The following is a 15,513-nucleotide window of genomic DNA, read 5'->3' as shown; positions in this document are numbered from 1 at the left end:
CAAACCAAAAAAATTCCAAGATAAATACACAGCCCCCATTTTGGAAGCATCTTCAAAAAGCTGGATCAACCATTCTCAGCAGTGGCACACAACTTTCCAGTAAGTAACATCTGTTGGGCTGGTGATTTATCAGCTTCTTTTTGAAGAGGGAACAGTTCAAGAAAAGAAATAAAATAAAATAATTAAAAATATCAAGCTCCCACCACACGCAGCTCCTGTCTTATCTGCGTAACGACTGGCCACAGCTATTGCCTCACAGCAGCAGGTTGGGAACCAGTAAGAAGTCTGTAATGCAGCAGGTTCCTGTTTGCTGGGTTGGCAGTGGTAGTAACTGGTTAGGGAAAATAAAACCAACAATAAAAAAACCCCCCAAAAACCAACCTTCTTCCAGAAAGCAGTAGTTCAGGGTGGAGGGGGGGGATTGAGGATGGCTGGGACCTCTCCCTGCAGATCACCGTGGTATGGGTTGGTTGAAAGCAGCCACGCTGGAGCTGTCGAAAGGCAACACACACCAGGTGATTCCATCGAGTCCTCGGCAGTGGGAGAGTGACAACGCTGAGGTTTTAGTTTCCAGCGATCAGGGAGGTCTCCTAGAGTCCTTGGCTAATGCTGGGAAAAGCTCCCAGATTGGGGAGGGGTTTGGTTTTAAGGGGAAGTTATTGCTCCCGACTTCTCAGGCTTTTTGCCCTTCGATAGGGCAGCTGCTTGCTTCAGGAGTTCTCTGTTCTTGGCCTGGAAATACAGTGAAAATGGGTATTTAATAGCACGGATCATCATTAGCTCTTGGGATCCTAGAATTTTCTGGACAGAAGCTGCTGGCATCCTGCAGATGAAAAAGGAGGTAGATGTTGCTGCGTGAGCTCAAGTCCAGCATTTCATCTCTAACCACCTAGAAAAGGTTCTTCCCATCCCTTCCCCCTCACATCCCCCCAGCTGTAACCAAGCAGTGGGCTGAAGGTTAACAGCTTCCATGGTGAAAGGCGACAAACACACAACTCGTGTTAAACCAGCCAAGGACACTCAGCAGGACTGACTGACTTTCCTTCCTTCCTTCCTTCCTTCCCCTTTCACCAGCCACCGTGCTTGGGCAGCATGAAAAGTGATGGAGTAAAACTCTGGTGACACCAGGGTCATCCTGACTCTTGTTCCAGGGAGCTGAAGGCCAGTGTCTCCTTCCTCACACTCACTTATATCAAAAAAAAAGGGGAGTGGAGCACTTCACTGCTCTCCAGCTTTGCTTCACTCTTGGTTTCTTCACATGCCACCAATGTTTTCATAGAATCCCAGACTGGTTTGGGTTGGAAGGGACTTGAAAGCTGATCCAGTTCCAACCCCCCTGCCAGCAGCAGGGACACCTTCCACTAGACCAGGTTGCTCAAAGCCTCATCCAACCTGGCCTTCAACACTTCCAGGGAGGAGCAGCCACAGCTTCTCTGGCCAACCTGGGCCACTGTCTCACCACCCTCACACCAAACAATTTCTTCCTCACATCTCATCTCCATCTCCCCTCTGCCACTTTCAAGCCATCACCCCTTGTTCTGTCACTCCCTGCCCTTGGCCAAAGTCCCTCCCCAGCCTTCCTGGAGCCCCTTCAGGTACTGGGAGGCCACTAGAAGGGCTCCTTGGAGCCTTCTCTTCTCCAGCCCCAACTCTTTCAGCCAAGAATTTACCAGAACTCAGCTCTGTACTGACCCTGCATCCCTGCTAGGAGCTTTCCAAACCCATCAGAGCACCAACATGTAGCAATTTACATTCTTTCTCATTTGCACCGAATTAAAAATCATAGCAACTTAGGAACAAGGCTCTCCAGCCCCTTTTACCAAACTCCTGAGCTCACTTTCCTCCAGCCTATGAAATAATGATGCAGCTGTAGGATAAGGGGTAGAACCAGTGTGAAGTCAGATAGAGGTCTCTGCCTTGGTTTCCAATGAATGAATGAATATGCAAAGGGTTAGAGGAATTGATTAGAGGAATTAATAACTTCTGCTCCAGTGCTGGATGTGGTAAAGCAGCTTCTTGTGCCTCCTACAGACTGGGAGAACACAGCCACTCCTGTTTCCCCCCGTGAAAAGACAAAGACAAAATAATAAAAACCAAGAGTACGTTCAAAAAGCAAATCATATGAACACTTCAAGGCACCTACAATACACCAAGAGGATTTGAAATTTTATTTTGGAACCAGTGAAGAAAGTTTCCAGAGCCTCAAACATTTGGACACCAGAGAGATTAAGTTTGGGCAGTTCCAGTCTGAGTTAAGTACAGAAGAGCACAGCGGGTGACACATGCAAACCTCTCTCCACCCAGGAGAGGCAGGTGACTGCTGGCAAACCTGCTGGTGGATCTGATGGTTCTTCTTCCTTTTCAGAATTGAGCAAGTTTAAGGCTGTTGGAAGGTGTCTGACAGGTTGCAAGGCAGACAATCCTCCTTGAGCTACAGCAAAGGCAGCAGCAGGGTACACTGCTCCCACGCACACCCAGCTTGCTCTGCCTTGGGAGACCACTGTGAGGAGAGGGGTCAGCTCCCACTTCACCCCTGAGCTCATGGCCCAGGCTGTCATGGTAACCAAAAAGTGGTGGTTTGTGCTAATGGAAAATGGTCTATTCAGGACTGGAGTAAAAACACCAACTCATTCTTTACAGGCCACCCAAAGCTATGAGATAGCAACAGCTCTGGGCTGACACAGGCAGTGCAGGATCATAGACTCACAGACTGGTTTGGGTGGGAAGGGATCTTAAAGCTCATCCAGTTCCAACCTGGAGACTTCTCTTCTCCAGGCTGAACAGCCCCAACTCTCTCAGCCTGTCCTCACAGCAGAGCTGCTCCAGCCCTGGCATCATCCTGGTGGCCTCCTCTGCACTGGCTCCAGGAGGTCCATGTCCTTGTGCTGTTGGTGGCCCCAGCACTGGAGGCAGCACTGCAGGTGGGGTCTGAGGAGAGCGGAGCAGAGGGGCAGAATCCCCTCCCTCCACCTGCTGCCCACGCTGCTCTGGGTGCAGCCCAGGACACGGTTATTGGCCTCTGGGCTGTGAGCACACGTTGCCAGCAGAACAGAGACAGAAGGCTCTGGCTGTCACCAGTCCCTCAAACACAAACCACCAGTGCCACCCAGTTCACGGGGAGCAGGATGTGCATCCAGCCCTCAGCTCACCACACACACATATTCCAACCTTCAGACAGGCTCCTGCTGCTTAAGAATGTGCAGTGTGAACAGGATCTCACAGGCACTGGCTCTGTATCTCCAAAACCTGCCTTCCACTCAGACACTGAACTTGGGGAGTGCACTGCTGGAGGAAGGGCTGTTTTCTCAGCCTTTTGTCTGATCCCCTCCCATTTCTCATCGCTAGGGCTTTAGGTCATGATATACCCCAGAGTAATTAAAAGGAGCAAAGTTCATTTCTGTGTCTGATTTCTTCCCTGTCAACAGCTCACCTTTGACCTGATCTCTTTGGTGGTTCAGAGCATGTTCATGCTGATAGTCTGCCCAGCGTTTCCACGGTCATGGCAAGAATCCTGCTCTCCCTGTTCCCTCAAGCACAGGGATTTACAGGGCTAAAGGAACTGCCAATTGTTTCTCAAGCTTTGTTCTCTCTGGTTACTGGTCACATCAAGCACATTAAGAGCTACGTGGTGCAGAGAGCTGACAAAGGTTCTACAGTCTAGAGAAAAAGGTTCAAACCTGATTTTGGCAATAGGTTAAACGAGTTTGATGGTTCCCATCCAGTCCACAGGGGACACAAGACAGTATTTTACAATACAGGTAAGTCTGAGCCTGAGCAGAGAGCAGCAAGAAGGATTATATAGAGGTTACAATGCACCACAGCCCGGTACAGAGCTGGGGAGTGGCTTGCCTGGCAGAGCAGAGAGGCTGTAGGACAGGGCTGAGAAGTGTTAGCAGACCTGGGTGTGCAGAAGCTCACAGTGTGTTCTGATCTGGAGTGTCCTCAGTCACTCCTGAGTACAGCATAGCTCAGCAAATTAAAACAAAAATGCTGTCACCTGTAACTGCTCCATGACCTCCTTGTGTGTCTTCTCCATTTGGTTCATCTTTGCCCTCATCTGCGACTCCTGGTATTGCAGGTCAGCTTTCAGCTCTGTGATCTGCAGATAAACAAGTTAGGAGCAAGTGAGCTGGAAGAAGGAATGAACACCTTCACCCCAGACTTCCCTGGCCACAGAAATGCCTCTGCAGAAGTTGTGTGAGACTGGGTCAGTTTGGAAACGTGCTGGGGTGGGCAAGGGGAGCACAACAAGACCAGAACCACATCACTGAGCAGCACAGAGAAGCAGGAGTGGGCAGGGCCACCTGTGTGCACAGAGCAGCACATTTCTTCTCAGTCTTGTCCATACATGGAGATCTCTGAGACAGTGGTCAGAAAATGACCCTTTATGAAATGAGATCTCCTGGGTAGGTCCAGAAAGCCTCTTTAACTTTGGAAAGGAGGCAGCCTGGGAACAGCCAGAAACTCTCTTGCTCACTCCAAGATAAAAAGCCAAACTCCACAGGAGCATGATCTGCATGAACATGTCAGCATGTTGCGGGGGAAAGCAAGCAAGCCAAGGGCTGTACCTTCTTCTCCTTCTCCAAAATCATCTGATCTTTTTGGTGCAGCATCTTTTTTAAAGTAGCCACTTCCTCCTTCAGCTGGGCAATGATAACAAAGTGGTCAGTGCCAGGAGAGTCCAGGGCGAGGTCCGGAGAAAAACTGCAGCAAAGAACAGGGAAAGACTCACATCACGACCCCTTCTCCTCACTGAGGCAGGGAACTCCCACGCAGATGGCACTCAAAGGACAATGGGAAACATTTTGTGACATGTGTTGTGTCCTCCAAACACTCCCTGAATGCAAGTGGTACCTGTACCCCTGCCCTACATGCCACAGGGAATTTGGGAAACACATGGTGTGACAGGTAACAGGGATGAGGTGTGACATATCGAGTTGTGTTATTCCATGATGAGCAGGAACACGGGGCTGCTATGAGAGACCATCAGGCAGTGGCTGCATCAAAAATCCCTTTTCACACCAAAAAGTTGAGGACAGCAGCCAGAGAGCCAATGCAACTTGATGCAACTGCATAGGAACTCTCTTTGCTCGCAGGCAGCCCTTGGATGTAAAGCAAAACTTTTCACTACATGTAAACAAACATTCTGGCAAGGAGTGAAGGTGAAAGAGAAACAAATAACCTCAAGTTAAATAAACAAAGCAAAAGGAGACACCTAAATTAAAGTCAGCACTGTCCTCAGCAGGGAAAAGGGGTAAAAACACACGCTGGACTTTTGTATTTTGATTCCACCATGATACAGCAATTTAGGAAGAAGCTTTGTCACCACTGCAGAGCAGGAAAGATTTTCTTCAGGGACACGAGAAATAGCTGAGCACCCCATTTGTACACTACCAGTTACTCTAAAGCTCAGCAATCATCTGAAAACTTATCTGGACATGAGTCACTCCCCTGCACTGGTAGTTCACAAACCTCCCTACAAAACATTCAGTGATCTGGGCAGCCAGGCATAATCTTGCTCTTCAGGAATATTTTGGATTGTAAGATACAATAAGCTGCAGGAACAGGCCCAGGGAGCTCACCTGATCTCTGCCTGCTTTCTGTTCCTCACTGCTGTAATGGTAAGCCTGATTTTTATCTCTTGGAGCTAAAAAAGCAGCACACTCCCAGCCCGACACACCTGCAATTGCTGTTTACATATTTAACAGTAATAAAGCAACAAAGCTTCACCTAGAAGATTACTTCAAGTCTGGCTGTTATCAGACAGCGCTGCTGCTATCAAGATAAATAGCCAGGGTTACCTGAAGCCTGACTTTTCTTTCTTTTTTTAAAGCCTCCAGAGTAGGTCAACACATCTCTTAAAGCCTACAACCAGCAAAAAGAGCTGGGAGCTGTGGCAGACTGGGGAAGGCATGGTCTGAACCTGAACCTCAAGCACACAGCCACCTCCATGCTCCCAGTCCCCCATCTGTATGGCAAGGCAGAGAGTAGTGCCTGCTCACCTCACCCAGGGGCCTCCTCCAGTGCCTGGAAATAATCAATTTCCTCATTAAAAGCACAGACTGCATTGATTGGACTGGTTAGCAAGGATGTGGCAGAAGAAAAGGCTCTTGCCACTACTGTGCTGGGGATCTACAGAGGGGAAGTAAGCAGGGGCAGCTTCACAGATCTGAGAGTCACAGGATAGCCCTGAGGCACTGGGAGAGAAAGCTTGGCAAAGGAAAACTCAGAACTGAGAGTGTGGAGGAGACAGCCCGTGGTGGAAGAGTCTTGTGTGGTTAAAACATGCTGACAGCAGAGCCCAGACCCTAAGATGTGGCAGGTCTCTGGGTACACTGGATCTAGCACTGTGCTTGTCACACTGGGCAGCTCTCGAGTGCAGAAGAGGTTTGTAGAGACACACTAACTAGCAGCAAATTCCTCCATTTTAAAACCATTCCTGGAGGCTGCACAAGATGATGGTGGGTGCTTCAACACCTTTCTGTGTGTGAGCATGTTACTAACTGTAGCTTTGATTTCCCACTCAGTGCAAATATGCTGGGGAGGAAAGATGGAACAAAAAAAAAAAAGTAGCCTCCACAGAGAGGAAAAAAAATAAGGCTTCATTGCTGATTCTCTCTGGCTTAAAACAAACTCTTGCTTACACCAGCCCTTTGCCCAGGCAAGCTTCTCTCCTGCCATATCCCGGGGTGATAAAGAGTGTCAGGAGAGCAGCTCCAGCAGGAAAAATTCCTTCCTTGGCAGCTCCTGTTGCAGAGCACGCTGTGGAGCTGGGAAGGTGAGAGCCAGCCCTGCCACCCAGTGGGGAGAAGGGACAGACGGGCCACCAGCCTTCCCTGGAGCTGCTCTGGCACTCTGAGCAGAGCCAGCACCCCATCCCAGGGCTCTGAGGGTCTCCTCCTGCCCTTGGGGTCTGCACCCACGAATGTCAGAGCTCAGAGTGGCCAGACATCCTCTCCTGGCAGGCAGGTGAGCACATGCAGGTATCTTCCTGTCCAAATGTACCCTCAAACGTGTCAAGGTGCTAATTAAAGAAGCAGTTTTTTCCTTTTCCCTCCTTTTTTGTTTTTATATTTTTTGAAAGACTGACAAGTTAGTAATGAAAGGTTTCTCTGTCTTTAACCCCACATGAAGGAAGTGGCCTGAGACTCTAAAATTAGAAGGAAAGCTGCCACATACGAGTCGCTCCATTCCTTTAACAAACAGATTAAGAATTAAAACAAACAAACAAAAGCCATTTTCCGTACAACTAAACTTCATACCCAGGATTTTAGTCCCTGGGGATAGGTCAGCAGGACATGTGCTCTCTGTGTTTGAACAGCTTAAAATGGATGCCTCTAATTAAAGTGAATTGATGAGCTTCTGTTACTATCAATGGAGAGAGAAGAAAAAAAACCAACAGAGCTCTTCCAAAGACACCTGCCTCTCTCTTTGGAGTGGAAAAGAAACCAAAATGACTGCCTTCAACTCCACACCTGTTAAATAGCTGAAATGAGGCAAAACAAATGCCAAGCTTAAAGATTTTACTCCAAGTCAAGCTAGCATAAAGAGGCACAGAGCAGGCTGAGCGAACCAGCAGCCAAGTTTCACCTTAGCCAAAAAACCCCCCCCAATATATTGCACAAAAATCCATCCAGACCAGGAACCTGCACCTGAACTCACACCTCCTCTACCACCAGCAAGAGCAGGAGCAGCTCAGCCCGAGTCCCAGCGCTTCAAGCACACGCCAGGACTGTTCTAGGCAAATGAGAACCCTTTTTACTAAATGAACTTTGCTGCTCAGCACCCTCCATCACTACCCTCCCCCAGCCAGCTCAGTCAGTCACACTCATCGTTGCCTGGTGTTAAAAGTCAAATTTAGCACCCTGTCTAGAGGCGGAGGAGAAGGGACTGCAGCGTGTTCATCCACAGTCTGTAAGATAAAAACACTCGTGGCAGCGTTTGTGTGAGAGGATGTGGACACCAGGCACTGCCCGAATCAGGATCAGCACAGCACCAGAGGGTGCTCACACACACAGGGGCAGCCCAGGACAGTGGGATTAGCAGGGTAAGGTCTGCTGCAAGCTGTGCTGAGAGTCACTGTCGGGGGAAACCACTCTGTGCACAGCAGGGCCAGTGCTGTGAGCTCCTCACAGAGCTCGCCCAGAATGAACCACTCAATGCCACCCGTTAAATGACCACTGGAAATGGCTCAGTCCCCGTATCACAGCCACTGGGAGCAACATCCACTCCAAAATACGTAAATAAAACCAGAGGGAATTCCGTCACACAGAATCCCAGCACTGCCTGGATTGGAAAAGCCCTTTAAGCTCATCGAGTCCAGCCATGAACCCAACACTGACCAGTCCCCTATGACTAACCCATGTCCCTCAGCACTGTGTCTACACGACTCTTCAATCCCTCCAGGGATGGGGACTCCACCACTGCCCTGGGCAGCCTGTTCCAATGCCTCAGAACCCTTTCAGCAAAGAAATTCTTCCTCACATCCCATCTCAACTGCCCTGGCCACAACTGGAGCCCATTTCCTCTTGTCCTGTCCCTTGGTCCTTGGTTGAACAGACCCACCCCCACCTCTCTCCACCCTCCTCCAAGGGAGTTGGAGACAGGAATAATAAGACACAATAAAGGAATTCCTACTGTATTCAAAAAGGAGCAAGTTTCAGATTAGCTGGACCCTGTTGACCCTGTTGCCAAACTCAACTGAGCTCAAGTAAGCCCAAATTTTGCCCAGCTGAAGGCTACATCAGAAGTTTGGCTGGAGACAAGACACACTGTATGGAAAATCGTGGCTGATCTCAGCAGTGGAGAGGTGCTGGTTGTGTACCACCCCACTCCAGACCTCAACGCTGCTGAAAACATGCTTGTGCTGCAGCAGACCTTAACTCCACACTCAGGCTGTGACCCAGACTCCAGGCTGACTCTAGAGGGGACAATCTTACAGAAAATAGTGCAAGAAGGGAGGGTTTTGGAGAGGGGGGCTTCATCCTTGCAAAAAAACCAAAAACAAAAAAACAAAAAACAAAAACAACCCCAGCAACTCCAAAAACCACACTTCATGTGCCACCATTATTATTCCAGTCAAGAATCGCAGCCGTGTGTCTATTTAAAGCAGCTGCAGTTTGCCTTTTCTCCAGCACAACTGCTGAAGCTCTTCAGCAGTTGCTAAAATTACCCACAGTTTGTTACTGGGATTCATCAAAAAAAAAAAAAAAAAGAAAAGAAAAAGTCTGTGGCAAGGACCACACAGTCCTGGCAGGAGCCAGGCTGACAACATCTGACACGAGAGCAAACAGAAATGAAGGAATTGGATTCTTCTAATACAGGTTCCTGTTCTGCAAACAAACAGCTGAGCAATTGATGCCAGAACATGAGACTTTTTGCTTCTTATAGAATCCCAGACTGGTTTGGATTGGAAGGGACCTTAAAGATCATCTAGTTCCAACCCCCCTGCCATCAGCAGGGACACCTTCCACTAGACCAGGTTGCTCAAAGCCTCATCCAACCTGGCCTTCAACACTTCCAGGGAGGAGCATCCACAACTTCCTTGGGCAACCTGTTCCAGTGTCTGACCACCCTCACAGTGAAGAACTTCTTCCTAATATCTCATCTAAACCTCCCCTCTTTCAGTTTAAACCCATTTCCCCTTGTTCTGTCATTAACTGCCCTTATGAAAAGTCCTTCCCCAGCTTTCTTGTACCCCCTTCAGGTATTGGAAGGCCGCTATAAGATCTCCCCAGATAATTTCAAGTCAGCAGGAGTAGGACAATGAGTTGTTAAGGTCTCAGCCCAGATAAAAATACCTGGTACTGTCCTATAGCCTGGAGAGCAGCCTCAGTAGGTGAGCAGGAGCCTTAGCAGAGCTCCAGAGGGGAAGCTGCAGTGATACTGATGGGCTGCACCAGTTCCACCAGCTGGACCTGTCTCCAGTTTCTCCTCTGGCTCCACCAGCACTAAGGGCAGTCAGATGAATTCTGACTGCTCTGTGCTCACCCACAGCTCCCAAGCCACAGTTAATCCTTACATTTTCACAGCTTTTTAACTGAAAACACCTGTCAGATGATAAATTACTCTTTTAGACCACTCTGTGGGAATCGCTGCCTTACAAAATTCTTGCAGTTCTATTTCCCATCGTGGTATCTCACAAACACTGACAAGGTGTCAACAGGAGATCTGCAATCTATGACCTCGAAGAAAAGATATTCAAGGTAGGTAGTGATTAATTAAATACCAGTGGCTTTAACAGACCCTTTGGCACTAATAAGCCAGTTCCCAGGGAGGGAGGGCAAGAGGGTGGGGAGAAAACAACAGGTGATCTCACTTCAGGATGTCAGTGCCTTGAGAAACAGGACAATGGTGGGCACCGAGACTCTGGTGGGAAGCAGCCCACTGCGCCAACGTGGACGGGGCACTCTGGATAGGGGGACAAAGCATCTCGGGAGAGGAAGGAACGCTGAGAATCAGAGAGGAAAGGCAGGAATGAAAATATGCATGTACAAAAGCATAAAAAAAAAAAAAATTAAAATCCATCTCAATCTCCTCTTCCTGCTAATGACTCCCATTCTGCTGCGCAGGCAGCCGGCATCAACATAATCCAGCACAAACTGTGACAGCAGAATGGGATTGAAGGCTTTCAAGCAAAGCTGTTTGATTGCTTGGCCCTCCCCCAGAAGGCAGGAGGGGAAGTGGGAGGTGGGTCTGGATCCTCTCCTCTGAGGCCATCTCCCTGCAGATCAGCCTTGATAGACCCAAAAGCACAAAAGCTGCAGATCTTGACTCTGCAGCGCAGCTGACAGCCCCCCTCTCCCTGTAACTGCAGAGAGGGGATAAAGCTGCTCTGGCTGCAGTTTTTCTAACTCTTGAGGAGCTCAGCCAACAAGCAGTTTTTATTCTAGCATGTCCAGGCACTAGGTATTTTTTTTCTTCTTCAAATCTATGTCTAAATGCCATGTCACACTGGCCTGCTGGGTTCTGGAAAGCTGCTAACGCAGGTCCCAAAGCTCGAGATCCCTGCTCTAGCGTAAGAGCTTCCTGCTATTCACACAGAACTTTGTCTTATAGAAACTTAAACAAGACCCCTCCACCCACGATTTCCCCATGTAACAGGCTCACCTGTCACCATTGGCAGATATGGCATCAAACTTGGCTTTCTTCTTTGGGATTTCATTCTGAATAGAAGAGGTGGATAAGGTTTTCTGGCTAAAAAAAAAAACAACCCGAGGAAATTGTATGTCAGAACCTGAATGACTTGCAGTCTAAGACAGAGGAGCAGATAAACATTCCCACCCACTTTGAACCTATTAAAATAAGATTTCCTAACACAAGAAAGAATGATAAAAAATTCATTCCCTGAAGAGTAGCTGGAAACTAAAAATAACCAGCAAACAAAGCGTCAGTCAGAGCAGTAGGTAAGTGAACAACTCACGCTTAAAATCTCCATTTCAATCATTAAATTTTACAAATGCAATTTAGGTTTAATTGTGTACAAGCTCAGTCAGTTGAATCACTAAGAAGCACTGTTGGACTACAAAGTCTACACCAGAACAGTGGGGTTTGCAAACTAGCAAAGCCTGGCTTAGCCAGATTCTCCTGCCAAAAGCCATCATTAAGGTACGGAGCCCCTCAGGCACTTGTCCCAGTGACTTCAGGAAGCAAAGCTCAGGGCTGTGGAGCAGCCAGGCACCCTGTTTGCTCACCCTGCACCACAGAAAAGCTGGTGCAGGTTTACCTGTTATAGTGGCTGCCACTGCTGAGCCTACTGTACTGTTCCTTCTCTTGCAGGCTTGCTCGGGAAGAGCTGCTCAGGTGTTTGCACTGCTCTTTGGTCTTCTGCAGGACCCGTTTATAGGACAGAGTGCATAACCAGCACAGCAGCTTTCCATCCACCTGGAAGATGAGAGAGAAAGGGGGAGAAGTTTTGGTCTTGCTTTCTGCCCGAGAAGAGAAGAGAAGAGAAGAGAAGAGAAGAGAAGAGAAGAGAAGAGAAGAGAAGAGAAGAACCTTCAGGCTTAAGATCACCTATGAACAAGCAGCGACTCAAAAAAAGGATTCCTTGAGTGCCTGGAAAGGGTAAGAAGTGCCTCTGCTGGTGCGATGCAGACAGTGCTCATTAACAGCAGCTAATCTATCCTAACTACAGTCTCTGCCAGGCTTTGCTTACAGATGGTCTTACAGCACCCATGCACCAGAACAGGGTAACTCCAGTGGGATTTCTGTCACAGCAACGCCAAGGAGTCCCCATCCCTGGAGGGATTGAAGAGTCATGTAGACATAGTGCTGAGGGACATGGGTTAGTCGGGGACTAAGGGCAGTTAATGACAAAACAAGGGGAAATGGGTTTAAGCTGAAAGAGGGGAGGTTTAGATGAGATATTAGGAAGAAGTTCTTCACTGTGAGGGTGGTCAGACACTGGAACAGGTTGCCCAGAGAAGCTGTGGCTGCTCCTCCCTGGAAGTGTTAAAGGCCAGGTTGGATGAGGCTTTGAGCAACCTGGTCTAGTAGAAGGTGTCCCTGCTGATGGCAGGGGGGTTGGGACTGGATGAGTTTTAAGGTCCCTTCCAACCCAAACCATTTCATGATTATGTGATTTTATGACTTGTCAGTGTTGGGTTCATGATTGGACTCGATCTTAAAGGGCTTTTCCAAACCAGGCCATTCTGGGATTCTGTGACAGAAGAAGAAGATACTGTGACACTGTGTGTCTTGTGTGTCTTCTGTGACACTGAAGACCAAACCAGCAAGGGTCTCTGCTGGAGGAGGATCAGCAGGAGGACAGGGATTATCAGTGCAACATCCCAAATGAACAGCAGATGTTTACGGCCTGCAGGAAGCAGGCCGTAGAAGCACATATTGCCTAAGGAGCACTTGGGTTGTTTAAGCAAAGGGTGTGCAGCAGCCATGGAATGAGTTTCCTGGTGGAGATATGACACTTCCAGCTCCTCTGGCTACAGCAGAAATATTGTTCCCCATCCCTCTCCCCGAGCAAGCGCTGCACATTTCACTCAGAGGCTCTTTCTCTTTTGCCAGCTCACCTGCCCTCAGGCCATAAAAAACCTGAGATCTTTCTCAAAAGATCTGGCAAAAGAGCAGAGGAGCTCAGAGATGAAACAGCTCCAAAACACAGCAAAGCTCAACTCCAGAAAAAGACTTTACAACCAAGAGACACCTCCTTTTGAAATGCTAGAGAATACGTGAAGGAGATGGGACACACAGTCACTACCCATCACCCCTTTTACTGTTTTAGCCTCATTTTACAGAGATACTGACCTTCTTCCTATCATCCTTCCGGTCAAACGCACACTGCTGCTTGCACTGCTCGCAGGAGTGGGGAGGTCCGTACTTCTTCTCCGAGTTTGTGCAACGCTGGCACTTGTTTCCAATAAATGCTGCTATGATGTTGCAGTACTGGCAGGGTTTGGGCTTTAAGAAACAAAAACAACTGATAGAGCAGCACCTTCTAATTCCATTAATGTATTGCTCCCTTCTCCCCATCACTTCCAAACTTTTCTTTCCCCATTCCAAGCTGATTGGAATGCTGATGCAGGAGACATAACTCCATTTGGACCTCTGTTCTCTGGCGAAGTGTATTCAGCCATAGCACCCAGACCACTTATTGAGTGCTATGAAACCTTTAGAAAACGAATAACACCAAAATAGAAACAATCAAAGTCTCTTTTTTTCAGATTTCAGACAAGCAGGAAAGAAAGATTTCTCAGTGCTTCCCGCAGCAATCTCAGTTTGTGTAAGCACGCTCTCATCTCGACTGGGTATCAAATAGTTCATTTCCTGGCCTAAAATGATGCAGAGCTGCTCTTTTTTTATATATTAAAAGAAAAGGTAAAAGCTTCACACTTGTGGGACCTGCATATTATTGATCAGTCATGCTATTCCTACAGAGCCAGCCCATAAACTGCTCTGGGATTCAGTAGGATAAAGGCAAAATAAAAAGAGATGAAAGATAAAGAGGTTGGCAGGAATGAGCCCCGCTCACTTACTGTGCCGTAGAGCTTCACATTCTGAGCACACTTCTTGCATATTGTGTTGGTTTTGCTGTTAAAAAGGAGAAGAGATCATTCCATTAACACCTCCCCAAAGCAAATCAAAGCTCTGTGGTTAGAGCCCCTGACTCCCATAGGCTCCATCTCTAGAGGAGAGACTGTATTCATCTTCACCAGGGACTCAGATATCAAAGTACATTTCTTGTCCCCATCTGGTTGAGGATAATTTGCCAAAAAGTGGTATTACTAGGAGGTGGTTTTTAATTAAGGCATCCCCAGATAACACCAGGTTTTGTCCTTACAAATGTAGGAGTCTGATCACCAGCTAATTGGCAGCAGGCGTGATTCAGCCCAGGTGACAGCCTGAGTTCTGGAGGAGGTTTGCTCTGGATGATGAGGTTAAAGCAGGTCAGGCCAGAGGTGTATTTGTCCAACAAACACAGGAAGAACACCTCACACAAGGCCTGCACGCAGCTACTGGGTTTCCCAATCCTCCCTCTGCAAAGCTTCATAACTTAAAAAAATGTAAAAAGGGTAAAAGCACAACTAGAGGAATCACACCAGGAAATACTTTTTGGATACTAGAAAGCAGATAAGGGGAAAACTCATGGGAAGGTGCACCCAGATCCTTCACTAGAAGAGGAACCTTAGCAGTGACCAAAAATAAAAGCCAAGCAAAAGATGTAAATCTCAGGACACCACAGGGGCACATCGACTCGCCCAGCAGACCTTTAAAAAAGGCCAAAGGTCCCCCAAGTCCTCCACAGTGACAATCTACAGGTTAAGATTCCCACCTCCCTCCTTCAAGATACCATAAGGCCTCCCCCACAAATGTCCCAGACCTTCCCAAACACCCCAGCATCCCCCAAACGCCCCAGCTTCTCCCCTTGCTAACAGCCTCCCCCACAAACAGCCCCTCAGTTGTCCCCAGGCCTTCCCTCATGAACAGCACCCACCTTCCTCCCAGTTCCCCCACAAAGGTCCCATGACACCTTCTCCAACACCCTCCAAATACTCCCAGCATCACCAAACAGCTCTCAGTGCCCTGACCACCAGCTCCCCCAATATAATACCCCCAACAACAGCCCCCAGGCTCTACCAGCTGCCCCAGTCATCACAGATGTGGAAACATTACAGTTCCCCAGGTGCATGTGTTCTAAAAAAAAACCAAAAAACCCCAACCCATTAGTGTCCACAGCTCAGTGGGTATTTTTTACCTCTCCTGCTGGAATTCAGTCCTGCAGTAAGTGCATTTGACAATGGGATGCGCGATCCGGCACTCCTGCAACGCCAGAAGCCTTTGGTGAGATGCAGTGTCCCCAAAATCCCAGATCACCCACTGATCTCTGCTCCCACCACATCCCTCAAGCTCCAAACATTCCCTCCCCGTGCAGTCACGCTTCTCTTAACAAGGGCTGAGAGCAGAGGAAGGGTGACAGGCACAGCGTGTGTCACAGGTGAGCCAGAAGTAAACCTGAGATTCATTAGGAGGGCTGATCTGTGCCCAACGCCCACAGAG

At 48.3% G+C, this 15,513-nt stretch overlaps 1 protein-coding gene across 1 annotated transcript; it reads right to left on the bottom strand.

Moving 5' to 3' along the window:
- Nucleotides 1–383: 383 nt before the first annotated feature.
- FAM76A (family with sequence similarity 76 member A) lies at nucleotides 384–15,340 on the bottom strand (the record flags this gene model as incomplete). The annotated part of the gene is made up of 8 exons (XM_010168928.1): nucleotides 384–732; nucleotides 3,998–4,099; nucleotides 4,569–4,704; nucleotides 11,110–11,196; nucleotides 11,726–11,883; nucleotides 13,264–13,416; nucleotides 13,992–14,046; nucleotides 15,212–15,340. Coding segments are annotated over 8 exons (907 nt in total), but the record flags the coding sequence as incomplete, so codon positions are not given.
- Between the last annotated feature and the right edge of the window lie 173 nt (nucleotides 15,341–15,513).

This window comes from Antrostomus carolinensis, unplaced genomic scaffold (genome assembly GCF_000700745.2).
Source record: "Antrostomus carolinensis isolate BGI_N321 unplaced genomic scaffold, ASM70074v2 scaffold10450, whole genome shotgun sequence".
NCBI lineage: Eukaryota > Metazoa > Chordata > Aves > Caprimulgiformes > Caprimulgidae > Antrostomus > Antrostomus carolinensis.
The sequence above is the reverse complement of the archived record's forward strand: the minus strand, read 5'-3'. Positions and strand labels throughout refer to the sequence as shown.